The 28000-nt window shown below is 33.0% G+C and overlaps 1 protein-coding gene across 3 annotated transcripts in view; it reads left to right on the top strand.

The window, feature by feature from the left end:
• The window catches only part of LOC115210981 (kielin/chordin-like protein), a 185468-nt gene that overhangs the window by 124171 nt on the left and 33297 nt on the right, over positions 1 to 28000 (top strand). The window contains exons 1-3 of one of the 3 annotated variants that reach the window (XM_029779815.2): positions 1163 to 1304; positions 5254 to 7070; positions 7720 to 7823. In XM_029779815.2, coding sequence (XP_029635675.1) covers positions 1247 to 1304; positions 5254 to 7070; positions 7720 to 7734 — 1890 coding nt within the window. In that variant the 5' untranslated portion in view covers positions 1163 to 1246 and the 3' untranslated portion in view covers positions 7735 to 7823. Of the gene's footprint in view, positions 1 to 1161; positions 1305 to 5253; positions 7071 to 7719; positions 7824 to 28000 lie in introns of those variants that run through there. The other 2 variants (XM_036502190.1, XM_036502191.1) reach the window with 2 other exon arrangements.

A 28000-nucleotide genomic window follows, 5' to 3' on the forward strand; every position in this document is an offset into this window, starting at 1 on the left:
AATGTAACGTTTAACACCCTAACTGCATCTTCAGATATTTACAATACATAGTTATTGTAAACAGTATATAGTGATTATGTAGAGATATCAGAAACAACCTATGTCGAATATATAGAAGTATATCAATATTATATTGATGATAAGATATACAAAAGACCATCACTAATGTAAAGGAAGACAAATGATTAAAAGGAAGTAAATGATTAACAATTTCGGAGATACTGTTCTCCAACATAGACATCTAATGGATATTGAAGAAATGTTAGGTATATTGAATACATGTTAGGTACTGAGGAAATGTTAGAAAATGTTAGTTATGATCCTATGCACTATATACAGTTGTTTGGATAGATAGTAAAAGAAAAAATCCAGATGAGTTGAATTATATTCAAGAGAGAATAGTTTTAGTTAATAATCTCAGTACATGAGAAAACTAATGATTGAACCCTGGTTCAGTGTGTTCATAGAAAGAAAAATGTAATTATTGAGAAAGGAAGGAATTCTAAACTAGCAGCATATATATTGGAATAATTTCTGAATCTGTTTCTGTGCAGTCACGCAGTCTAAACAAAAAAAGAAACGATTACCTACAAACTGACAGGGGATAGTGTAGAGCTTGAAACCTGAGAATATGGTACAAATCATGATGGCAATACAAAAAATATATCCTAGAATTCTGTTTCAGAAGATGGTTTTAGGCAGAATTATTGTTGATATAAAAGTGTTCAGTTAAAAATCTGTTCAACAAAAACAACATTCCTTAAAAATGAAACTGTTGTCTTTGATTTACTTGTGAAAAGACATTTGTACCTAAACTAAATTATTCATTTCGAGTTGGGCGTGAGTTTTTAATGTCCGCAGTGTTTGAAAAAATGTTCTCAGGAGTTGTATGAAAACTGTATACTTCAATAATTAATTTATAACCGCTTTACTGTCTGTGAACACATTAAGTAACACGTGAGTTTAACATAATTTAATATTGAATGCATTTGTAAAACATAACAAGGGAAAAGATCCACCCATTTTAAAATAGATTACGTTGGGTGGTGGGTAGATATGTTATTTTTATATATTGAGTTGATGTGAATATTCAGCTAAATCATTTGTTGTTTTTCTTTTCTTCATGAAATTGATCACGTTTATTAAGCATTATATAAAGAGTTTTTCTGAGACGTTTGTCAAACTTCTCCTTGTTTCGGAAAACAACTGTCACCAAACTCCCGCAGGCTGAAAGAAACTGGCCGTCATGCTGTACCAATTGTTACTAGTAATAATAGCTCTTTCGTGTGTGAATAGCTACAAATGTAAGTAAATTATACTGCTCTACATTTTTCATTTCTGGTACTTTCTAGTTAGTTATTTTGTTAAATTTATCAACGGTTGGGTTAATGCAATTTACTTAAAATCACCAACACGATATCTATCTATCTATCTATCAATCTATCTATCTATCTCTCTCTCTATATATATATAGTGGAACTCCGTCGGTTTCGACGTCGAGGGTTCCAGTTGATCCGAGTAACATAACAGCCTGCTCGTGAAATTAACATGCAAGTGGGTGAGCACTGCACACAGACGTGTGGCCTCAACGTAGTTCTCGGGAAGATTCAGCGTGACACAGAGTGTGATAAACCTGGCCCTTTGAAATACAGGTAAAACAGAAACAAGAAGGAAGAGTGTGAGAAACTTGTGGTGAAAGAGTACGGAACGTCGTGGAGCTTTAGCTGTTTTCGCTCAACAAACACGCACAACGCCTGGAATCGAAACCACGATTCTACGACCACGATCCGCTGTCGTATCCACAGGGCCATTGCACATCTACCCGCACACACACACACACACACACACACACACATATACACACATATATATACAAAGGGGTTTGTATGATTGTGTATAGAAGAATAGATTACTCAAAGGAATTCCAACTCTGTCTATGTTTTATTTATATTCTTTTAATATTAATATAGGATATAGAATATATAGTAAGAAAGAAATGAAATGAAGTATTGATTGTCTGATTGAGCAAATGAAATATTGATTAGTAAATATTAATAGAGAATAGTCATTTAATATTTAAAATATAGCACTGGCAAACCGCAGGTAGAGTAACATGCTTTAGTATTATTAAAGCTGCAAAAACAGCAAGAAAACCTGCTATTCAGAGTTTCACGTTCTCGCTCGTCTGACGGTTTAGACTGAGAATCTAATATTCTCAAATTCTCAAAGTAAACTAAGCGACGAACGTGTACATGAAACATTTGAGTAGCAGATAGTTTCTGATATTTTTCTGACGTTTTGCTGTTTAATAATAATAATAATATTAATAATAATGAAAATGATAATAATAATAATATATGTGTGTGTGTGTGTCCTTGTGTGTTACGTTTATCAGGATGGTGTGTACGTGTATGTGTTGTGTATGCGTGTACATACTGTGCGTAGTTATACTGGGTATGCGTTTGTGTGTGTGTGTGTGTGTGGGTGTGGGTGTGGTTCATGTATTTTTCGGGGGTGTGTGCATGTGTGTGTCTATGTACATGTGTTATATTTCTGTGCTGTGTGTGCGTCTACGTGCTGGTGTATTTGTGTATGTGTGTACCTGTGAGTTTTTGTTGTGATTGTTGGAATTGTATTGCGTGTGTATATGTGTGTGCTTCTTCTTTGTGTGTCTGTGTGTTTTTACTGGGGAATGGGCATATTGTGATCATTCCTCTAAAGTCCTTATAAATAATTATCATTTCTAATGAACATTTGACAAAGCAATACACGCTTTCTCCTATCAAATAAAATAAATGCGCCCATTTAAAGCCTAGCAAGGCTCATGGACCCGGTTTCCCGGTTTCTATGGCGTATGTGTTACCCAGCTGGACGGGACGCCAGTCGATCACAGCGTTCTTCATTTTTGCCAGCTCTGTTGACTGGACGCAACGTGAAATGAAGTGTTTTGCTCAAGAACACAACGCGTCGCCCGGTCCAGCAATCGAAACCACAATCTTACGATCATGATGCTGACACCCTAACCACTAAGCCACGCGTTTCCACCTACTATCAAATACTGTCTACAAAATCTTTCTGTATATATGCTACGATTTCTTTGAACTTATAAAAAGTTATGATTTCTTATGAAATATAAACAACTATCTTAATGTGACCCGCTCTACGTGCGGGTAAGAGTGTGGTTGTTACTTTCTGTTGCTTCCTTTGTTTGGTTGTTACTGCCTGATATTTATGATTGATCTTTCAAAATATTTTTCTTTCTCAACTTACTCAAGATCTTTTGTTGTTTAAACATGGGAGAGAGGTAGATAGAGAAAGATAGAGAGTAAGAGAAAGCTAGGGAGAGTCCGAGAGAAACCAAAACCAAACAAACAAACTTTTCGCAAAGGTGACCCGCTCAACGCGCGGGTAAGAGTGTGGTTCTTACTTTCTGTTGCTTCCTTTCTGTTTTTATCACCGCATTCTCCCTCTATGTTTCTCTCTCCTTATTCTCTCACTTTCCCACTCTCTTACTCTTCCTTTCTCTCGGACTCTCCCTAGCTTTCTCTTACTCTCTATCTTTCTCTATCTATCTCTCTCCCATTTATAAACAACAAAAGATCTTGAGTAAGTTGAGAAAGAAAAATATTTTGAAAGATCAATCATAAATATCAGGCAGTAACAACGGAACGGTCTGCTTCAAGGCAGACAGCAAAACACTAACATTTAAAAGGGACAGACGAACTTACGAGCTGAATAAAAAAAATATTGGAAACCACAGTTTGAAGGGATAGAATCTGAGGATAGTAGAGTCGTCATGGCTGGCATTTCTTAACGACGGACAGCAACGTAGTGGCAGTTTAACGGCTGGCGTAAAATTTTGAACTTGATGTAAAAGAAAATTCCTAAACACCAAGCTTTGAAGTGATTCTTTCTCACGACAGTAGACTCACCATGGCAAGCATTCAAAACTTCTTCATCATGGACGGCATCACATTGACGATTGAAAGGATGGCGCAAATTTTTTAGCTTGATGTAACCGACAATTCTTAAACACCCGCTCCTGTAAATTTTAATCCCCTTCCAGCCCCATTTAGACCTCTTTTCACATTTTGGTTAATATAACCCGATTTCATTCGGGTCTACCCGGGCCACATTTTATAAGATGAGGAATTTTGTCCTAGAGGTCACGCCTTTCATTAGAGGAAAAAAATAGTTATCATGTAAACTCGCCAGCACTGTTAACATAGGTGTGCATATTTTCAGCACAACCGACCACATAATGCGCACATTATATATATATATATATATATATATATATATATATATATATATATATATACACGCATTATATAGGGATTTCTAACCTAGCCCACTCGAATCCTCACCTCATTTTACATGTCCCTGTAAATTTTGGAGTCAATCCGACGGGATCTAGTGTCCTTTAACCCGTTCCAATGCCAAAACCAGACAAACAGACTTTTCACATTTCAGATTTATAGATATTGATTATGATTATGATTCTTATGAACTAGTTTGCCTATTTTGAACACTTTTACCTAATCTGTTTAGACAAAGCCTCTCTTGATATTTTCCTATCTTCGTCAAATATTCTATTTCTTAACATTTTCTTATCATTGTCAAAGACTCTATCACTGTATTTTAATGCATCTATGTTAACTAAATTTTAACACCATAAAGGTTATACAAAGCCTTTTGATAAGCTTTTTTGTAAAAAAATTGAAACCGGCCAATAAACATCTTTAAAGACCTCTGCATTTTCAAATTCTCTTCCCTATATATATATATATATATGTGTGTGTGTGTGTGTGTGTGTGTGTGACTGTGTGTATGTGTGTCTGTATGTACTTATGGATGTATGTATAAATGTGTGTGTATATATATATATATATATATATGTATATGTGTGTGTGTATGTGTGTGTATGTATATATAAATGTGTGTATATATATATGTATATATATATATATATATAAATATATATATGTATATATGTTTACATACCCGTACCTGCATATTCAAGTACGTCCATGTATATACATATGTTGTATGTATGTATGTATTTATGTATTCATGTGTGTATATATATATATATATATATGTGTGTGTGTGTGTGTGTGTGTGTGTGTGTTGTGTATGTCTGTATGTCTGTATGTATGTGAGGAATTACTTTAGAATATACATATTCATTTACAGTAGTTAACTCTTCTGTGGTTAATTGATATAATTATCAGTTGATGTTTTCCTTTACAGACGAATGTACACATAATGGAAAGAGGTATGGAGGAAGATTCAAGATCGACTGCAACACGTGTGTATGTGGTGAATATGGCAAAGCAGTCTGTACAAATTTGCGTTGTGATTACGGGCAGGAATCTACTTGTATCTATCAAGGTAGACGTTACAGATTAGGAGAGACATTCCAGCAATCCTGTAATACCTGTGAATGCAAACACGGTGGTCAGGTACAATGTAGCAACAAAGACTGCACGAAACGATGTACTTACAACGGAAAGGTATACCAAGAGGGTGAAGAATTCCAAGACAAATGTAATAGATGTAAATGTCTTTCTTCTGGCTATATTCAGTGTACTAATAACGTGTGTCAGTGCCAGTATAATGGTAAAGACTACGACGTTGGAGTGAGTTTCAATGATGGTTGTAAGACTTGCACCTGTCAAACTACAGGAACAGTGCAGTGTAACAGTGATAGATGTGGCTGTTATTACAAAAAATCACAATATCAAGAGGGTCAAACTCTCACCGACGCTTGCAACACTTGCCGTTGTATAAACGGACAAGTAGATTGTACAACAAGAGTCTGTCAATGTACTTACCAAGGACGGACCTATAATATTGGCCAAAGATTTGGTGAATGTGATGAATGTCAATGTTTGTTTAGTGGTACAGTCCAGTGTTCTAACAAGCGATGCAAATGCATTTATAACGGAAATACCTACCGAATTGGAGAAACATTTCCAAACGGCTGCAATACATGCACGTGTAAAATTGATGGTAGTGTAGACTGCACTACAAATCCATGTACCTGTACATACAAACACAGGGTTTATAATATGGGACAGACATTCACTGATGACTGTAATACTTGTACATGCCAACATAACGGTCAAGTTGCGTGCACACATAGAATGTGCAAATGTAGTTATAACAACCAGTTTTATAATATAGGTCAAACATTTAGAAAGGGGTGTAATACGTGCACATGCCAAGCCGATGGTACCGTAGACTGCACTACAAATCCATGTACCTGTACTTACAATCATAAAGTTTATAATATCGGACAGGCATTCACTGATGACTGTAACACTTGTACATGTCAGCATAACGGACAAGTAGAGTGCACATATAAAACGTGTCGATGTACACGGAAAGGACGGTCTTATAAAATTGGTCAGACATTTCACGAAGATTGTAACCAATGCCAATGTTTATCAACTGGATATGTTCAATGTACAACCAAAGTTTGCAAATGTACTTACAACAACCAGCTTTATAATGTAGGTCAAACATTTAGACAAGGTTGTAATACATGTACGTGTGAAGTGAACGGTAGAGTCAGCTGTACTAATAACCCTTGTAATTGCTTATACAATGGAAACACATACGGAATAGGGGATTCATTTAGAAAGGATTGTAACAAGTGCACATGCAAAGCCGATGGTACTGTAGACTGCACTACAAATCTATGTACCTGCAATTACAACGGCAAGCATTACGACATTGGTTCTATATGGTATAATGATTGCAACAAATGTCAGTGCACTTCTGAGGGAAGGGTGGTTTGTGAACAGAATACATGCACGAAACCCTGTATACACAAAGGAAAAACCTATTCTGCTGGCGAAACATTTAAAGATGACTGCAACACCTGTACATGCGGACAGTTTGGTCAAGTATCCTGTACTAAAATGTACTGTCCCCCAACTACATGCCAATATTATGGGAAAACTATCCCAGATGGAAAAACATTTATGACTCAAGATAGATGCAATGTTTGTCGATGTTCAAATGGAAATGTCAAGTGTACCAAATACGATTGTTATAAAGAGGTGAGTAAAGTTTTCTATTAGTTTTGATCTCCCTAATATAACGTGTCTCATCCTTATATAGTTAGTCATTGTAAACAGAGAAAACAACAAAGAATTGAATAATGTTTAGCATAAACATTGCAATGCTCTCACTGCACTACACTCTACTACATTGTCGTACAAACAAAATTGTATCAGCGATTCGATTTCTGTCTTTATTTGAAGTAGTTCAATTTCATTGACCCTACCATTATCTTGAAGAAAGCCAATGTTCTCTTCATTGTAAACACGAGATTTTGTATATCTGCATATATTCATCATGTATATGAAAATTATTAACTTTCAACGTTTCAACTAACTTTATTGCTACTCTTGTGAAATCAACAGACTAGCTTTCACATTGAATCATCATTGTAAGTAGAATTGCGATACAGAATTGTAAATTTGCTATATATTATCTCATGTTTCAGAATATAGTTCGTGAGTTAAGCTTTTCTGCGCCTGGTGAAATATTAATACTTTGTTGTAAAAGAATGTGATATATACAACTAATCTAATATACACATTTTGAAATATAAATCCAACTTGATACTTAGTCTATGTTATTGTTTTTAATTTGTATGTCCAATCTAATAAATATATTGATTTCTTGTAATTTTATTCTTTTCAGAGGCGACGTTACTGATGAAGAATAGTTAATTTATATTGATATTTTTAAGAATTGTAAATATTACAAACATAACGTTTTTAAATAAAACATATATCTGCCGAACCTTTTTGTTTGATTTATAACTGTTTGATTCAATACCATTTTAGATAATCAAGTAATCTATTTGAAGATCTCTGATGAAAAGCATTTCAATACTTGAATAATTGAATGATTTGTTGTTAACTACTTGTCTGATGGTTATTGTCATATCTTATCATGGAATGCATCTTACACTCGACCACAGTTGCTATGTATGCCTGTTAAGCTTCTACATGTTTTTCGAGAGACTGTACAAACAAAGCTGCATATAGGTATATCAGTATGCAGAAGCATATTCTGATATAATGTATTGTGTTTAGTTAAACCACCTCTGGACTGCAAACATTTCCACGTCCTATTGCATGTCACGCAACGTATAATTATGAACATACAATAGTCGTCTTTTTTACGAATTTGTTGATGACTGATGAGCGCAGCATCGGAAAGTCATATGCGGCCACAAATAATATTTGTTGGGTCAAGACATGAGACGAGTAAATCCTGAGGGAAGCAGTTGCTTTCATATTTCATATTTCCTTGTCTAAAAATCAAGAAAAGCTGAGTATGCTGCCCAAAGAAACAAACTCGTCTACTATTTTCAGATCTGTTACTTCAAGTTATGCTTCCTTGCGTAGTTTGGAATATAACAAGTAAACTTGCTCAGACTAATGCCGAATATATATACGTTACAAGATACAAAAAATAATTCAAGAATATACACACACGCACGCACACAGACACTTACACAGATACATACACATGCACAAACACATACACAAACACCCAAAAACACACACGCACACACAAATACACACACACACAGGAATATACTCACATCCACGCACACATGACTCCACACATATATACACTTAATTGCATACACATATTTGACAAGCTTCTTTTAGTTTGCGCCTACGAAATCATCTTACAAGCTTCACGGGTGGCCTGAAGTTATATTAGATGTCAGTCACAAAAGCAGCTGTGTAATGGGGCTTAGCCCAGAACCACATTGTTCGTATGTCAGAAACACATACCAAACTTTCTGTTGCTCTCTCTTCTCTCTCTCTCTCTCTCTCTCTTTCTCTTTCTATTTACGTATCTGCCTGTCCTTCTGTATGTCTGTCTGTCTATCTATCTGTATATATATGTGTGTGTGTGTGTGAGTGAATGCCTGTGTATGCATGTGTGTGAATATGTGTGTTTGAATGTGTGTGTGTGAGTGTGTGTGTTTATATAATTATATATAGAATCAACAGATGGGATCCAATGATTCTAATTACAGAAAACACTTTGTCGCCCTCAAATGATTTCAGCTTACACCCGGAAACTTTTAACGTGGATGATAGATATTTATATATTAACAGACGATCAATATTCAAGTATAAATATATAGATATTTATATATTAAATGAAGGATGTATATTCAAGTATAAATTTATAGATATTTATATATTAACAGACGATAAATATTCAAGTATAAATATATAGATATTAACAGACGACGATTATTCCAAGAACAAATATATTAATGTTTATATATTAACAGAGCAAATTTACGCAGAACAATTCTACCTTGATATATCCTAGCATCAGGGTCTGAAATGACAAATATTTATCTCTCTATCTTAAAGACCCAGGTCGGATCTATCCAATGTTTATTTGTTTCCATTACTGGTTTATATTCTGGTGAACTACCTCAGCTAGCATTATGAAATAATCCTATTCCGAATCTTTCTCCCTCCAAGTTAAATCTTTACCTAAACTTTTCTTTAAAATCCTAAAATCTACCTTCCCATCAAACCTTAGATATTACCTTATCTTCAATAAAACATCTATTAAAATCTCGTATTCGACCACGCCTAATTTAGGATCCATAATTTGTTTTCCACAAAATTGTACGTATGTATATGTGTGTGTATACATATATATATATATCTATATATATATATACATACATATACATACATGATTATATAAATACATACATACCTTCCTACATACATACATTATATATGTACTTATGTACCTATTCGTTTGGAGGGATGAATGGTTTTTCGAACCTTTTATCTTGTACTAGCATCAAGTAAAGAGAAGAGAGGTAACTCTGATTTAACAAAGAATTACCTCCGAACTATGAGATGAGATTTCATAGGAATCCAATCAAAACATTGTGAATCATGACGCTTTTCGGCAACCCAGCTAAGATAAAATGTGGATTAGAAGCACCAATCACTGACTGAGAATATGCAATACTTACTAGTTCAAATGAGATATGCCTGAGAGATATTTAAATGCGTTAATGTACATCCTCGTTGCTGAGAAAATAGTTAACACCATGTTGTTTAGGGTCCTTCTAAAGTGATACGCCAGTTCAGCTCCAGAAAATAGGGAAGGCCAACTCTTGGTATGATAGCCATAAATACCAGAGTGCCATGTTCGTTGACACCACCCCTGGAGGTGAACTGGCGTATCGCTTTAGAAGGACCCTAGACAAACTTAAGCTAAGAATTAAGGTTGTTGAAAAGACAGGCAACCCTATCAAATCTATAATTGGTAGAACCTATCCTTTTAGTAGAACCCCCTGTACAGATAGGTACTGTACTGTATGTAGATTTAGCCCACAAACAAACTGTAAAGCCAGAAATGTAGTCTATAGTATAAGATGTATAGAGGGACGATGCAGTAACAAGACAACGACATACGTAAGGGAAACGGCAAGAAGCATAGGAGAGCGGGTAAATGTGCATTGGAGACAACTCAAGGAAGGTAAAAGCTCATCGATTCTGTACCAACACGCCGAACAAGAACACGGGGGATCAATCAATAACATAGAAATTAAAATATTATCCACACATAGATCAGATGCAACAATTAGACAAATTACAGAAGCTACACACATAATAGAAAATAAACCTAGCCTGAATAGAAAACTAGAATGGAGCACTAACACACAACACAACATATGACGATAGAGTATCCTGAAAACATAATAAATACACAGATAAATAAATAAATAATAAATAACTATATGTATGTATGTGTGTGTATATGTGTGGATATATATGTGTGTGTGTGTACTTGTTTACGTATTTATATATGTTTATATACATAAATGGCGGTGCCCCAGCATGGCCACAGCTCATTAGCTGAAACTGGAAAAATCAAAATCAAAAATCAAATACATATATATATGAGCGTGAGCATGTATATATTTTTTGTATTTTGAAATTAGCTATTTCATCTTTAAATGTTTCGACTGGAGATGGTTTGGGCCATGTTTAGTTTAATGGCGTAATTTGTATTGGATGGTAGTTCCCATTCATAGTTTTGTTTATAGTACTTGTGGTATTTATTTGGTTCTATATTACTAAGAATGGAGAGTTTATATGGGTGTGTGGTTGAGTGTCTGCGGCTGCTGGATGTTGTTTCTCCTCTTTGTTGATGTCTTGCTGAGAGTGTGCGTTTATGAATGAGTGATTGTGTGTGTGTGTGTGCGGCTGTGCATAGGTGGAGTGTGGAAGTGTGGGGCTGCATTGTTGGATATGTCCATGTCTGTGTGTGTGTGTGTGTATGTATGGATGTATGTATCTGTGTGTGTGTGTGTGTTTGTGTGCGTGTTTATGTGTGTTTTTATGCATACATATGTATATGAGCGTGAGCATGTATACATATTTTTTGTATTTTGAAATTAGCTATTTCATCTTTAAATATGAGAAATTAAATATATTACGTCTTCATTATATACTATCTTTTATAGAGATTATTTTAGATTTTGATTATAATATTTATATATTTTTTCATTGATAATTTATATATATTAGTCATTTCAAATATCTATATAAGTAGATACAGACTAAAATGGATATTAGAATATGGATTTTCTACCTTATAAATTAAAGTTAATATTTAACATTGTAGTTGAATTTGATATAATCATATTTATTAATAGAGTTTATTATAAGTAAATTATTTTTTTTAGATTATATAGATTATCTATATCTTAAAAATATTGATTATATTTTAGATTTGAAACCACCTGAAGAATGTCTACTACTCAAAGATGTGATGAAAAGAAGACATGAAACGATCGTAGTGGATATTAATAATTGTTAAATTTCTAAATTATATAAATTAATTTATGTATTGGATTAAGTCTTTCTTTTTTTGATTTGCATAATAGTGGTTTTGTCTCTAATTTGTATAATATAATATTTTACTATAAATTGGATTCAATCCTAAATCTGATTTTCCCCTGTAAGTTTGGATTTATTCCCTAATATTTATTATTAATTAATATATTGATAAATTGCGTATATTGAGTGTAATACCTCAACTTCGTAAATTATGGAATTTACAGGTAAGATAGAACCGCTATTTTGGAATTCATCATAGAAGGATATTCCAATACCCTCTAGAAAGGAATTTACTTTGAAACTTATTAATAATATTAAGGATTTTGTTTCTAGAATTAAATGGAAAGCTTACTATTATAACTATTATATATCTAATCTTAATGATAGTATGAATGATAATTTTACCTCTAATTTTAAATCGAAAAAGGACCCTCTATTTAATAAAGAATTACAAATACTAGAAGATAATATTTGGAAGGTTGTGAAAAATATTAAATTTCATAAATACCCAAATAGAAATAATGAATATTTAAGAAATTGAGCAATTAAAATTAAAGATATGAGAAATATGGATGGTATTATAGTACAATCTGATAAAAGTAGGAATTTATATAAATTGGATGTTAAATTATATGATAAACTTTTAGAGAAAGAAATAATTAAAAAATATAAAATTGTTCCAGATAGTAAACTTTATAATATTAATAAGGCCTCTAAATTAGTAATGATAAACTATGAATTGGATAATAAAACTGAACCTTATGTACCTATGCACCCCAGAATTACTCTGAAGGACAATAAAGATAATTTTTATTCAGACCCTAAAGTTGGATTAATTTGTCCATGTAATTCTGACCTAGGTAAATTAAGTAAACTTATTTTAGATAAATATATTAATAAATTAAATAAACTTAATTACTTAAAATTATGGTTTCGTAATAATAGTACTTTGAAATGGTTTAATAATATTAAAGATAAAAATCGTTATAAATTTATTCAAATAGATATAGATAATTACTATTCTTCTATTAATGAAATTGTGTTTAATAAGGCCCTTATTTTTGCAATGAATAAAGTGGGAATGACATTTGAAGAAGTTAATGTAATTAAAATGGCTAGGAAATCGCTCATTAAATATAAAAATAAATTATGGGCTAGGAAAGATACTAGGGATTTTTTTGATATACCTATGGGAGCACCTGATTCTGCACAAGCTACTGATTTAGTAGGTATTTACCTTTTATCTGAACTCCAATTAGAAAATTTAAAGATAGAGGGTGGTTTATATAGGGATGACCTTCTACTAATTACAAAGAATTGCACTAATAGGAACCTAGAAGTATATAAGAAAAAACTTTATATTTTCTTTAAAAGATATGGTTTAAGTATTACTATATATAATGAGAATTCTAATGTTAATTATTTAGATGTTAATTTTAATCTAATTACAGGTAAAACACAACCATATCATAAAATTAATGAGAACCTTAGATATATAAATGTTAATAGTAATCACCCACCTTCAATTAAAAAATCGTTGATTAATAATATAAGTAAACGTATATCATTACTTTCTTATGATATAGAGATTTTTAATAAACATGCTCCTTATTATAATGAGGCCCTTAGAGAGGCAGGTTATAATAGTAATATTAAATTTTATAATAAATTAATGATAAAGATATAACTAATAATTTTAGAGATAAAAATATTAATAATAATTATAATAATTTTGTTAATAATAGTGGTAAAAATTTTAGAAATTATAAAAATAAAAATAAAATAAATAAAAATAAGAATAAAAACAAGAATAAAAATAAAAAAATAAAAAAATAATAATAATAAAAATAAAATTAATAACTTTAATAATTCTTTAAATGTTGTACATTGATATAAATCGGGTGTGCATGGGTGGAGTGTGGAAGTGTGGGGCTGCATTGTGGGATATGTCTGTGTGTGTGTATGTATGGATGTATGTGTGTGTGTGTGTGTTTGTGTGCGTGTTTATGTGTGTTTATATGCATACACATGTATATGAGCGTGAGCATGTATATATATTTTTATTTTTGTATTTTGAAATTAGCTATTTCATCTTTAAATGAGAAATTAAATATATTACGTCTTCATTATATACTATAGTTTATAGAGATTTTAGATTTTGATTATAATATTTATATATTTTTTCATTGATATTTTATATATATTAGTCATTTCAAATATCTATATAAGTAGATATAGACTAAAATGGATATTAGAATATGGATTTTCTACCTTATAAATTAAAGTTAATATTTAACATTATAGTTGATTTTGATATAATCATATTTATTAATAGAGTTTATTATAAGTAAATTATTTTTTTCAGATTACATAGATTATCTATATCTTAAAAATATTGATTATATTTTAGATTTGAAACCACCTGAAGAATGTCTACTATTCAAAGATGTGATGAAAAGAAGACATGAAACGATCGTAGTGGATATTAATAATTGTTAAATTTCTAAATTATATAACTTAATTTATGTATTGGATTAAGTCTTTCTTTTTTTGATTTGCATAATTGTGGTTTTGTCTCTAATTTGTATAATATATATATATATATATATATATATATTTTCGATTCAATTTATTATTATTACTACTAGTATTGTTGTTATACATACATACATACATACAAACAAGCATATGTAATGATAATAATGGGTGGATGTAAACACATGAACAAAATAAGAATAAACAAAAACAACAAAAACAAAAACCAAAAAAAAAAATACAAAACAAAAAATACAAAATACAAAATACAAATTACATGAACGTATAAAATTACAAATTACATGAACACATATAAACAGAATATACAAATATTACAGGCATTCCCCACATACACACACTAAATAAACATAAACGCACATAGAGATATAAGCATGCGCAAATGAAGACATACAATAGAAATACAAAATGGCTGACGGTTAGTAAGGAGAGACACAAATAAGTGAGAAGAAAACAAAAGACCACTGATGCGGTCACAGGAGTGTGAGGAAAGAACTCTGGCCGAAATAAGATTAAGAATAATGTAAAAAAATAAGTAACACTGAAGCAAAGTAACACCAAATATAGTGCGTGTGTTTTTATTGGCTAGACTGGCAAAATGACCATTCCGAAATATAACAATATATATATATATATATATATATATATATATATATATATATATATATATATATATATATATATATATACACGTATACATAGATACATACATACATATATACATACATTTATGTATATATATGTGTGTGTGTTGTGTGTGTGTATATATAAATATAAACAAAGGGTAACAATTTTTAAAAATAAAATTTTTACAATTGGTCAGAATGCTTATTAAATGTCAGAGGAAATATATATCTATATATATAAAAGTGAAGTTGTGTGAGTGTCTGTCTCCTACGAATTAGATTCCTAACTACTCCCACATTTTGCGGTGCAGTTTAACCAAAACCGGGTATCTTATAGTCATGATTCATATCGAGCCCTTCTGGGTATTAGCGCGCGTCTACGATGAGTCTACCATTTTAAAAATAATTTACAATAATATTTTTCCATTTTAAAGCATATTTTTTAAATAAAGGGAAGTAACTCTCTAAAAATGTCTACGATGACTCAACGATTTAAAAAAAAATTTAGCATAATTTTTTTTCCATTTTTAATGCATTTCTTGCTATTTTTTGGCTATAACTCTCTAAAAATGCTTTATAGTTATTTCCCTTACAAACCCGAGCAACGCCGGGCGATACTGCTAGTTTCTATATAATAGAGTATAGAAATTTATACACGGAGAGAATACCACCATGTCGACTTCTAATATGCTGAAAAGTGCAGTCAAAAGCGAAACCACGTTGCGTGTAGTCGAGCAGGATATGTAAATGAATAAAAATCTCAGTTACCCCTCTACCTATGAGTTTCTGAATTAATGACCAAACAAAATAATTAATTAGTCAATAAATTCATTTATTAACCATCCGTGGTTCACCAGTAGAGTCGCTGGGAAATGTATAATTATAAAACTATAATTATGAAACACTTCACTTAGGCGTTCTAGATTATCTGCTGATGTTGATATCTTCAACGATAAAGCCATATTTCATAGCTCTTCGTTACTTAAAGCAGGCTATAAAGAATAAAATTTCCGATATTAACGCTACTGACATAAATTCTTTCGCTACTCATCAGGACATGAAAACACGTCATAACGGTAATAACATTATAAATTTTAGTTCGAAAAACAACACTAAATCGAAAGATGAAATTTTGCAGTGTAAGTTAGTTAACTGTTCTTTATATCCCTCCTACACGTAATAAAAATAAGTCTAGGACTTCTCAAGATAATTACCCTAACAACAATGTCTATCCTAGTAAAACTGTTTGGTTGATAATTCCATATGGTAATCAGATCAAATCCAACCGCTTTTACCAGTTTCGAGAACCTATAGATAACAATTTTCCCAAATATCCAAGCTACCATTCCATTATTAATTCAAACCGAATCAGGATAGGGTTTTTAAACACAAAAAACCTTTCACAAATCATCTCTCTTAAACAAAAGTTGTTAAACTCAAATCCTCTTAACGAAAGTAATAACATTGATATTATTAACGATAATACTTTGAACAATACTTTGAACAATAATAACAGTAATATTAATATTTCTGATAGAAATTCGAATCGTATTCGTTTCTTTAGCAGTAATTCTAAGACTAGAATCTCTGTTTATGAATGAAAAATTACTTCCAGTTCTGAAGTCTTATTTGTAAATATGTACAAAATCGTCTCAGTTGTCGAAAAGAATAAATAACCATTAATCTACATTTAGACATATCAATAAACGCAACAATACTGAGTATAGGACTTTAATTTGGTCTCTAAAGGAATATAACGAACAATTCGATCTGGAATGAAATATTCTATCTAGATCCTTCCCATATGACAAAGTAAATCTTTCTGCCCGCTCTGTAACGAAGAACAGTTTCTAGTCCTTTTTTCGGAGAATACACTTGTAAACACGTTTATCGTTGTAAACTTTGGCAAAACATACCTTTTAGTTCCTATAAGTAAATTCTGACGACCTATAAAATTCGAACTGTAACTGTCATCTTACATTTCATTTTCCCTACATACAACTATTTACAGCTACATATAACTATGTGGATGCGCGTGGTTAAGTGGTTAGGGTTTCAGCATTTTGACTGTGATTTCGATTCCTGGACCGGGAGACACGTTGTGTTCTTGAGCAAAACACTTCATTTCAGGTTGCTCCAGTCCACTCAGCTGGCAAAAATGAATAACACTGAGATGGACTGGCGTCACGTCCAGCTGAGTCACACATACGCCATAGAAACCGGGAAACCGGGCCCAAGAGCTTGGCTAGACTTTAAAAGGGCGCATTTATTTATTATTTTAAGTAAGGCAAAGCTATAAAATATGGCTTTATCGTTGAAGATATCAACATTAGCAATCTTGAAAGTGTAAGTGAAATATTTCTTGTTATAGCCCTTGAATGGTAACTGAAGGAGCTAACGTATTTTAACTTTGTTGATGGTTTATGATATGGGGAAGAAGAAAAATTACATAAATTAAAGGTGATATCTAAAATGTTGGCTTTAGTGATGTTATCATCGAAAATAATAATGAAGCCCATATTTCGAAAAAATTAACCAACCTGTTTTTAATCCTATGTAATGTTTGTTCAGAAACATTATGAAAGGGGCTTAGCTATGTGTCCGCCATTATCACCGATAAAAGCCAATATATACTTTGAGAATTTGGCTTTAGGATCAACACTACTAAAACCAACACTATGGCTGCGATATGTTGATGACACCTCTATACTCTGGCCCCACCAGGAAGATGTCCAAGTGCTGTTAGATCATGTGAACTGAATATAGCCATCCATATAGTTCACAAAAGGAAAAAGACAATCATCTAGCATTCCTGGACGTATTAATAACACGCACCAAGTATGGATTCAGGACATCCGTATACCGCAAGTCGACCTTCACTGGACGACACCTCAACTTCAATCCCCACCATCAATACAGTGTAAAGGGAGGGATTGCTCAGTGCCTAAAACATTGAGCAAAGAATATATGTAGCGATCGTGATACACACCACGATGAAATGATCAAACTCATTAACAATCTATTAAGCTCCAACTACCCACAAAACATACTATCCACCCCATTTATAAAGAACAGGGTTGATGAAACCAATAAACTATCCACAGTCTGTCTACCCTATATGGAAAGCCTCTCCGGAAAGATACAAAAAATACGCAGCCCATATGACAGTCTCCAAGAGCAATACAACACTTTGCAAATATCTCCTTCGCGTAAAACCACCTATAGAAGAGAATATGACCAAAAACTGCGTGTACTCCACGCCATGCAGCTGTGGTAGGTTTTACAAAGGCGAAACATGCTACCCCCTCAAAATAAGGGGAGAGGAACATCGCAAAGCTGAGACATGAGGAGATATTGATCAATCGAATATAGTTGATTATATATGGAAACATGGAGACTACCTCTCCCCGTGGGCTAAAGTTAAAATAATAGACAGAGAACACCATTGAAAAATACAAAAACTAAAAGAAGCAGCACACATGCTAAGATACAACAACCTCCTAAGCAGACTGAGTGCCAATATGAATATGGAAGCAGGTATTAAGGAAGGATAGGAAAATATTAGATTTATAAGCCCCAAAATTCACTACGGGCATATGACGTATTGGTTAAGAACGCGGTCTACTAACCCAAGATTCCGAGTTCGATTCCAGGCAGTGACCTGAATAATAATAATAATATAAATAATAATATCGAAAAATACCTAAGGAATAAGAATCCAGTTCCGAAATTTCGCCAAGATACCTAATGAAGGCTGGAGGGTATATAGCCGAAACGTTGTGCTAACAACAAACAAGATGAGGGCAAATATCCGTCAAATGTAAATAATGTAAAGAATGTACATATTTCCTCATCTCTCAAATATAGAACAGAAGAAAAGAGAGCTGAATTTCTGTAGCCCTTCAGATATGTGAAGTTGCTTACTGCTTGCAAACGAGCCAGTCACTATATGTCTCACTAACAAAATGTGAAGAAGATGAAAGTGATGTTTGGCGAGAGCAAAAAACAGAAATTGCAAACTCTAACAGGAGTTAAACGCTGTAAGTGAGGATCTCCCACATCAGAGGAGTATTATCGGAAGAGAAACAATAAACCAAATATTTAACCGGAACCATGTAGCAAAGTACACAAGCATCAGAGAATAAGCAGTAAACAAATAGAAGCTTCTTCACCAGAAGTCAGAAACTCCATCTGGAGAAAAATCTGGAGTGAATAGATGGAGTTCAACAGAAACGCTCTGTGACTGGAAGAAATTCGAAGAAGTTATTTTCCCTGCATTACACCCAAGACATACAGCATTGATAGTGATACTATTGTGACTGTAAGCCAGAAACTTCAGGATGCAAGAGCACCTGGAAGAGACTTGACTTTTGGATACTGGTACAAGAAGATAGCCCTCTATCAATCATACCTTATAAACCTATACCAGCAGGCTCTCCTTGAGTATAGCAGCATACCACACTGGTTAGATCTGAGAAAGACAAAACTGAAGACCCAAAACAGAACCACCCATATATGAAAAAGTACCGACCAGTATCATGCCACAACTTAATGTATAAAATATATGCAACATGTTTAAACCCGTTTCTTCAAGACCATTTTGAATGTTATAACATCGTCACAGCAGAAAAAGCAGCTGGAAAGAAGGGGCTCTTGCGATATGATGAACAACTATTGATAAACAAAACTGTAATGTCAGAGGTGCGGGGTAGAAGAGGAACCTAGTTTCGATGTCACTGGACTACAAGAAAGACATTGAGTTTCTGCACACATACACAGATACCACAAAACCGGATATAGCACTCTCCGAACATCCCATTTTTAATGTTCAGTTTTGATATCTATTGTTTATTTATTTATTAAATTTTCTAAAATTATAATTCGAATAATGACATCAAGCTAAATATCTCTTTTAGCTAGAGCTAATCAACCTATGTTTGGATTTTATTATCTCAAAAATTTCTTCCCTACATAATTGACATTTACTATCTGAAATTTGTTAAGCTCTGGCATGTCTTACAACTTCATATTTAATCTTATAATTTTTCCCATTATCATTTAACATAGATATAAATTTGTTCAAACTAGTATTGTTGATTTTATGCTAATTTCTAAAACAACTCTTATGTTTCGCATATATATATATATATATATATATATATATATATATATATATATATATATATATATATATATATATATATAGATATATATGATATATAGTAAATTAGAAATGGAGTCAAACGCAGGTGTTATTCAAATCTTTATACTTCCAACATATATTTCGACGAAAGCATTGATATTATTCCGGAGGGAATAAAAATGATGTAAAACAATGCAATCATCTCGTCAGGAAAAAAAAGAGAAACGAAACACATCAACAAGCCATTTTAACCGAATGTGATTACCGTGTAATATCCTTGGCACTTATGTGAAATTTTGCTACACTGGTAACTTTATTTTTTTCCGTGTTATTTGTACACATTGAGAAAAAACACATACATTTATATACACTCCAGGTTTCCATATAATCTGCAAATAAAATAGTTACCACATTTGAAATTATTTGATATAAACATATCTCTTAAGAATATACCCATTCCCTTAAGAAAGGTTTTCCTTAAACAACTCATTACCAAGACAAACTCATTTATATGGCTTGCTAGAATTTTACAGTTCACTTACAGATTATATTTGTAATGTGCGAAATAACCAAATACGTGACTAGACGCTTTTAGAGTTTGTGTGTATGAATGTATGTGTATGTATCTATGTCAGTATACCCTTGCATTTCCACATTGTCATTTAGGCGGTTATTCACAAAACCAACGGCGCCAACTTATTACTTCGATAAATCTGAATTTGTAGTTTGGATATAAAAGCTGAGGGTTTCGAAACAGTTGTCTTTCTCTTTAAGTTTCAAAACTTGTTCACATCTACAGGGCAGCTGACTTCTATGAGTATATGTAATTTTTCTTATTTCTTTACTGCCCACAAGGGGCTAAACATAGAGAGGACAAACAAGGACAGACAAGCGGATTATGTCGATTATATCGACCCCAGTCTGTAATTTATTTAAACGACCCCGAAAGTATGAAAGCAAAGTCGATCTCGGCGGAATTTGAACTCAGAACGTAACGGCAGACGATATACCTGTAAGCATTTCTCCGGGCGTTGGTAACGTTTCTGCCAGCTCGACGCCCTTGGATATATACATTTTCTTGTCTGTCCTAAATACCAATATCCGGTCTTTTATGTTTACATTTGGTCATTTTGATGGAAATGTTCCATTAATATTCCTTGCGTTGATGTTTATTCAATAGGAGGAGGTTCTCTAAATTTATTCCATAATAGTCTTATTCTTCTGATAGCATTGTATATTGTTGTATCGACTATGTTGTGTCGCATAGAGAGCTGGTACTTCGAAGACATATTTGGGCAGCTGCTTACCAAGTGGGTGATGTTTTCAACAGAAATGTGACATGCTCAATATTTTCAGCTCTAAGGCGTCACGCTCTCTTTTTTTTGCTGTAAATTTTGTAGTAATCTTGTTCGAAGTCTGATGTGATGTAGCTTCGAAGAATCCAAGGATGGCTGCAATTTATGTCAATATTAGTGTGCTTTCAAGTTTTCGAGAAAGGTACGATGCATAGTCTTCGGTGGGGTATGCGGAGCAATTCACGTTAAGGTTTTCTTTCAGACATCTGAGTGCAGCTGTTTAGGGGTTGAATGGGAAGTCGACAAGAAGAGAGTGCTTCTTGAGGATCTCACTACCGACATACAGGATATTGTTCTCTTTGTTATTCAGTACTAAGTTTATGCATTCAGTACTAACTTTATGCAAGCGTTGTATGAGATAGACTCTACATTGCAAACTGTCTACATCTATCTCAAGCATCTTCCCACTTCAATTCTTCATGGATAGAGGCAGCCGATATCTTTGCCTCTGTGGAAGTTTCCATTTGATGTTGGGATTTTAATGTCAAAGGCGCGGATTTTCACTACAAACCTGTCAACTTCTTCACTGGTACTGCAAGTGGATTGTGGGATATTGATGTGTATGAGGAGAATTCTGCCATATATTTCGAAGTTTATTATACTAATCTCGGACCACTCTATCTTTATACATACAACATCTGTGTATGATGTGTTTTCATCAAAGCCTAGGTATTTGTACCATTCTTGATGTGGTAAAGAAGACATAGTGAGACCATTGATGCATAAAGTATGTGTTTCTTGGGGACTGATTTTCTACGTGAAACCATCAAATACGAACATTTGTTTTTAGTCAAATTGCATTTCTCTGTGAGTTGAAAATGATAGCTTCAACAATTTAGTTTTCTCTTTGGCATTTTATAAATCTTAGTATAAATCTTCAGGTTATCCATAAAGAAGTTAAGTGTTTTGTTGGTCAATGAGTGTGAAAATTGTTCGCCAGTCCTTTGTAATCCTCTCAGTGGCGGTAACTAATGCATCAGGTATGTATGTATGCATGTACACATGAATGTAAGCATGTATGTATATATGTATGTTATTGCTCAGAACTCTTGCCAATAGAGAAAGATCCGGTTTCTAACCTAGATCCAAGGTTCCTTCATTGGAATTTCAACATCAAACACAGGGTATTTTTGTATGTATGTATGTATGTATGTATGTATGTATGGATGGATGGATGTATGTATGGATGCATGCATGCATGCATGTATGTAGTATGTATGTATGTATGTATGTATGTATGTATGTATGTATGTATGTATGTATGTATGTATTTATGTATGTATGTATGTATGTATGCATGTATATATATGTGCAGATTTGTATGTTTTGTCTTATGTACATATTCTCAAGCATATAGTTGCATATCTAGACATGCTCATATATATATTTAAATGACAAACTTCTGGAAATTTTTGCAGATTTTAAAAGTTCTAGTGATGGATTGGGACAGTATTCTTCGAATTATCTTTCTCCTTTCTGGTTTTGAGAAGCCTAACTTTCTCAAGACTGGTATTTAGGCAATGTGTTACATATCTCAGGGTCCCAATAATTACAGGTATAAACCTGAACTTATAATCTGGATAGAGTAACTTCAGATTTCTCAATAGTTCAATGTAGGTAATCTCTTTTTTACTGATCTTCAGCTTTAAGCTAACATCCCGCGCCTACTACTACTACTACTACTACTACTACTACTACTACTACTACTACTACTACTAATAATAATAATAATAATAATAATAATATCGAAAAATACCTTAGGAATGAGAACTCAATATATATTTATATATTGTAAATAAATGAATATGCATGGCTTAGTATTTAAAGTTATTGACCTATTGTCTCTTTGAGTACAGCCAATTATGGCTCTGGTCTGCTCTACTGCAACAAGTCCCAACCAAGTGGCCGGCGCAACTCTCTTTCTAGATGTTATATCCAGAATGCTTTGCAGGGTCAGAGCAGGGAAGGTGGAAGTCATTTTGTATATGATCGCCCACAATAGTTGGCTATCATGCGCATCCATGCCTTCCTGTGCCACACTCAACTTAGCTTGTTATTTACGCACACTTTTTGATACCAGCTGGTGTAGATATCAATTATCTTCTCTCTCCGTCTTCCCTAGATTCTATGACTGTTCAGTTCTTCAAGGCCCAGTTGGTGGCCAAGATCAAAGCGTTCGAATGTTTTCCCGGGACTTACTGAAGAACGCATGCGCCACTTTTCAAAGCTTCTTGAAGCCGTAGTGGAAGTTGATGACAGCTACTTTGAGTAAACTATTATATCACAGCCCTAATCTAGTTGATAGATTTATATTTTTTAAATGTTTTATGTTTGGATGGGATATTGTTTTCGTTTCCTATTGCACAAACTCTCAAATGTAACCTGAACACACTGTGCGTGTGTTGTGTGTGTGTGTGTGTGTGTGTCTGAGTGAGTGTGTCTGTGTGTGCATATCTGTGTGTGTGCGTCTGTGTAATAAAAACACAATTAGGCTGAAGTTCACTACAGCGGTTTCAAACATGTTTTTGTTGAGGAACAAATCAACATCATACAGAAATGAACGTTTTATTGAGGTTAATTAATATTAAATTCCAAAATTTATCATTTAGGATATTTTACACAAAATGTATAGAATGTAAATATATATATATATATATATATATATATATATATATATATATATATATATATATATATATACATACATATATGTATATATATATATACATATATATATATATATATATATATATACATATATATATATATATATATATATATATATATATGTATATATATATATATATATATATATATATATATATATATATATATATATATATGTGTGTGTGTGTGTGTGTGTGTGTGTGTGTGTGTATGTGTATAATAAAAAAATTGCCTGCCAACAACTTGGTTCCAGGTTCAATCCCACTGTGCGATTGCAACCTGGGCAAGTGTCTTTTTTTCTAGCTCCGGGTCGAGAAATTCTTATCAGGGTATTTGGTAGACAGAAACTAAAATCGACCATTCGTTTACGTAGGTATGTCCGTATGTATATGTTATGTATGTATGTATATATATATATTATATATATATATATATATATATATATATATATACAACTAATGTAGGATAAAATTTTTTCGAAAAATTTTATCAATGGCCAGCATATCAAAAAATAACTTAAAGGTTAAATTTATTAATAACTTCTAAAATAAGGGCAAAAGTAAAGTTCTAATGCCAAATATGCCGAAAAAAAGACAAAATTGTCAATAACCATTGTAATTTATGCGTCTCGAAACAAGCCGATAGAAATTTCTAAAAAATCCGTTATTACCTTATTGGTCCCAATTTTGGGGTTAATTCATAAGAATTTTCCCCTCCTCAGCGATAAATGCGTTAGACATAAATCAAATACTTACTCATACCCATGGAAAAAGCAAGCAGTAAGTCCTGAGCAGACCTAAGTACCCCAAATATATCCAAAATAGAGAATCTTCGGCACATGTCGAGAAACGTGTGATTCGAACTAGAAACTTTCACAGAGTGAGAGAATCCGGAAGTGAACACTTAAATTTACAACTAATATAGGATAAAATTTTTTCTAAAAAAAATTTTTATCAATGGCCAGCATATCAAAAAATACCTTTAAAGGTTAAATTGATAAATTACTTATAAAATAAGGGCAAAAGATAAATTGTAATGCCAAATATGCCGAAAAAAAGACAAAATTGTCAATGACCATTGTAATTTATGCGTCTCGAAACAAGCCGATAGAAATTTCTAAAAAGGCCGTTATTACCATATTTGTCCCAATACAATTCTCTCACTCTGTGAAAGTTTCTAGTTCGAATCACACGTTTCTCGAGATGTGCCGAAGATTTTCTATTTTGGATACATTTGGGGTACTTAGGTCTGCTCAGGACTTACTGCTTGCTTTTTCCATGGGTATGAGTAAGTATTTCATTTATGTCTAACGTATTTATCGCTGAGGAGGGGAACATTCTTATGAATTAACCCCGAAATTCGGACCAATACGGTAATAACTGATATTTTAGAAATTTGTATCTATGTTAATAGAAATTGATATATATATATTTATAGAGATATAAAATGATTTCTATATTTTCTATTCCTATATAAGATACTAAAATTTATTAGAATCCTTAGGAAAAAAACTACCTGAAGGATATTTATTTAAAATTCGCAAACTGAATTATGGCTGTTAAATGGTAAACGACATTAGAAACACCTAGAGCATTAGTAGCCTCTACTCTCCTTACTCCACTAACTTTAGCCTACTAACTTTAACCAAAATACATTCAAATATGTTAAATTCTTCATAATGGGAATGATTTATGGCTCTGACATATGTACTACCCGTTCCTCTATAAATAGAAAAAATTCTTGTTTGTTTCCATTGAACGAAACGAAGAAACCCCCTCCCCCATTGATAAATCTAAATAACAACGTGAACTCAGTGATAAAAAATCTACAGATGGAGAAGGACCTTCTACTACCATGTTCTTAATGATAAGATTAACCTCTCTGTCTATATATCTACCCTCTTTGTAATGTTGGCAAATGAAATAAGTATACAAATGTACATTGTGCATTTAATTAAAAAATGTCTATATGTGGCTGAAGATTGCTTTACATTTTAGAACTGATGTAATACTAACATTGTTTAATAAAATGAAGTAGCATGAAACGATTGTACTACACGACCTTGGATATCCTTGTTGCTTATTTTGATTATAATCGTCCCATTTGATTTATATGGATAATACCATACCAAATTCTGGCGCCTTTAACTTAAGTACCATACACATCTGAATCTAAATTTTGCTGAACTTATATATACATATATATGCATACATATATATGTATATATATACATAAACACACAAGCACACACACACATATATATATTTATATATATGTATGTATTATGTATATGTGTGTGTGTGTTCATGTATGTATTTTAAAGTCAGTTGGGTTTGAAGTTGGTGTATTTCTAGAGAACCGGAATACTCTACCCATATACTGGGTTATCAACACTCGGGATTCAAGCCAAGCAAAGGCCGGAATATATCTGATGACCAAAATCTACGTTTCACGTCACATGGTTTGGCAAAGAGAAAATGATACAATGAAATTAAAGAAGATAAAGAAAATTCTTTAACACATCTGTAATTATTAGTTACACATTTTCCCGTACCGTCTCCATTTGCAACGCTAGTTTACGCAAAAATTATAAATGAAAAGTTACGTAATATATGTGGTTTTTGGCATTGGAGAGGCGCTAGAAAGACCTGCATCAAAGTTGTGTTATTACAGACGTCATTGTCATGTAAGTATCCGGAGGACATGAAAGTCAGAAAATTAAAACTGTGTATGCGGGATGGATCTGTGGGGAAGAAATTATGTGAGGGGCGAATGAAGAGGGTGGATACATGTCAAAATAAAAGGGAGAAGTGAAGGAGAGGGAGGAAAACGAACAAGGGGAAGGAGAAGAATCGGAAGAAGGAAGAGAAAGAATAGAAGAAGAAAAGGAGAAGAAGAAGAAGAAGAAGAAGAGAAAAAAAGAGGAAGAAGAATAAGATGATGAATGAAGAAGAAGAAGAAAGAAGAAGAAGATGATGATGATGATGATGATGATGATGATGATGTAGAAGAAGAAGAAGAAGAAGAAGAAGAAGAAGAAGAAGAAGAAGAAGAAGAAGAAGGAAGGAGAAGAATTCTAGGTGTGTGACAACTGGTACTGTCAAGGCCATTTTTGACAATGTTCATCAAAGGGAACACTATATAATTAACCACGCAGCGACATTAGACGGTGACAACTTAAAGTGAAAAGTTCTAATACGTAAATAACTAGACAATCGTCCGGATGAGGAAGTTAAAGATGTATGTTGTGTTGCGAGGTAAAATTTATGATGTTACAATGTTTCGGCACTGGGAGAGAGGTACAAGTAGTAATAGTAAAAGACGATCATACATACAGAAATGTACACAAACACACAGGTACACACACACATACTTGTTGTGGAGCGGTCTGTGTATATCTGTGCAAATATAAGAGTAATCGTCTGAGTATGAGTGCGTGAGCGTGTGATTGTGTCTGTGTACGTGAGTGAGCATGTGTTTGGGTACGTGTGTGTGTGTCCACGCGTGTCTTCGATCCAAATGTGTATGTGTCTCTATGTGTGTGTTTGTGTATGCATGTATTTACATCGATACATACAAGACCTCACATACACGTACAAATAAATCTACACACAAACACACGCACACGCACAAAAAGACACCCACACGATCGTATAGATGTATCAGCCCATCCATACAACACGGATATACGCACATACATACGTACATACATACATACATACACAC

This window comes from Octopus sinensis, linkage group LG4, assembly GCF_006345805.1.
Source record: "Octopus sinensis linkage group LG4, ASM634580v1, whole genome shotgun sequence".
In the NCBI taxonomy this organism is placed as follows: domain Eukaryota; kingdom Metazoa; phylum Mollusca; class Cephalopoda; order Octopoda; family Octopodidae; genus Octopus; species Octopus sinensis.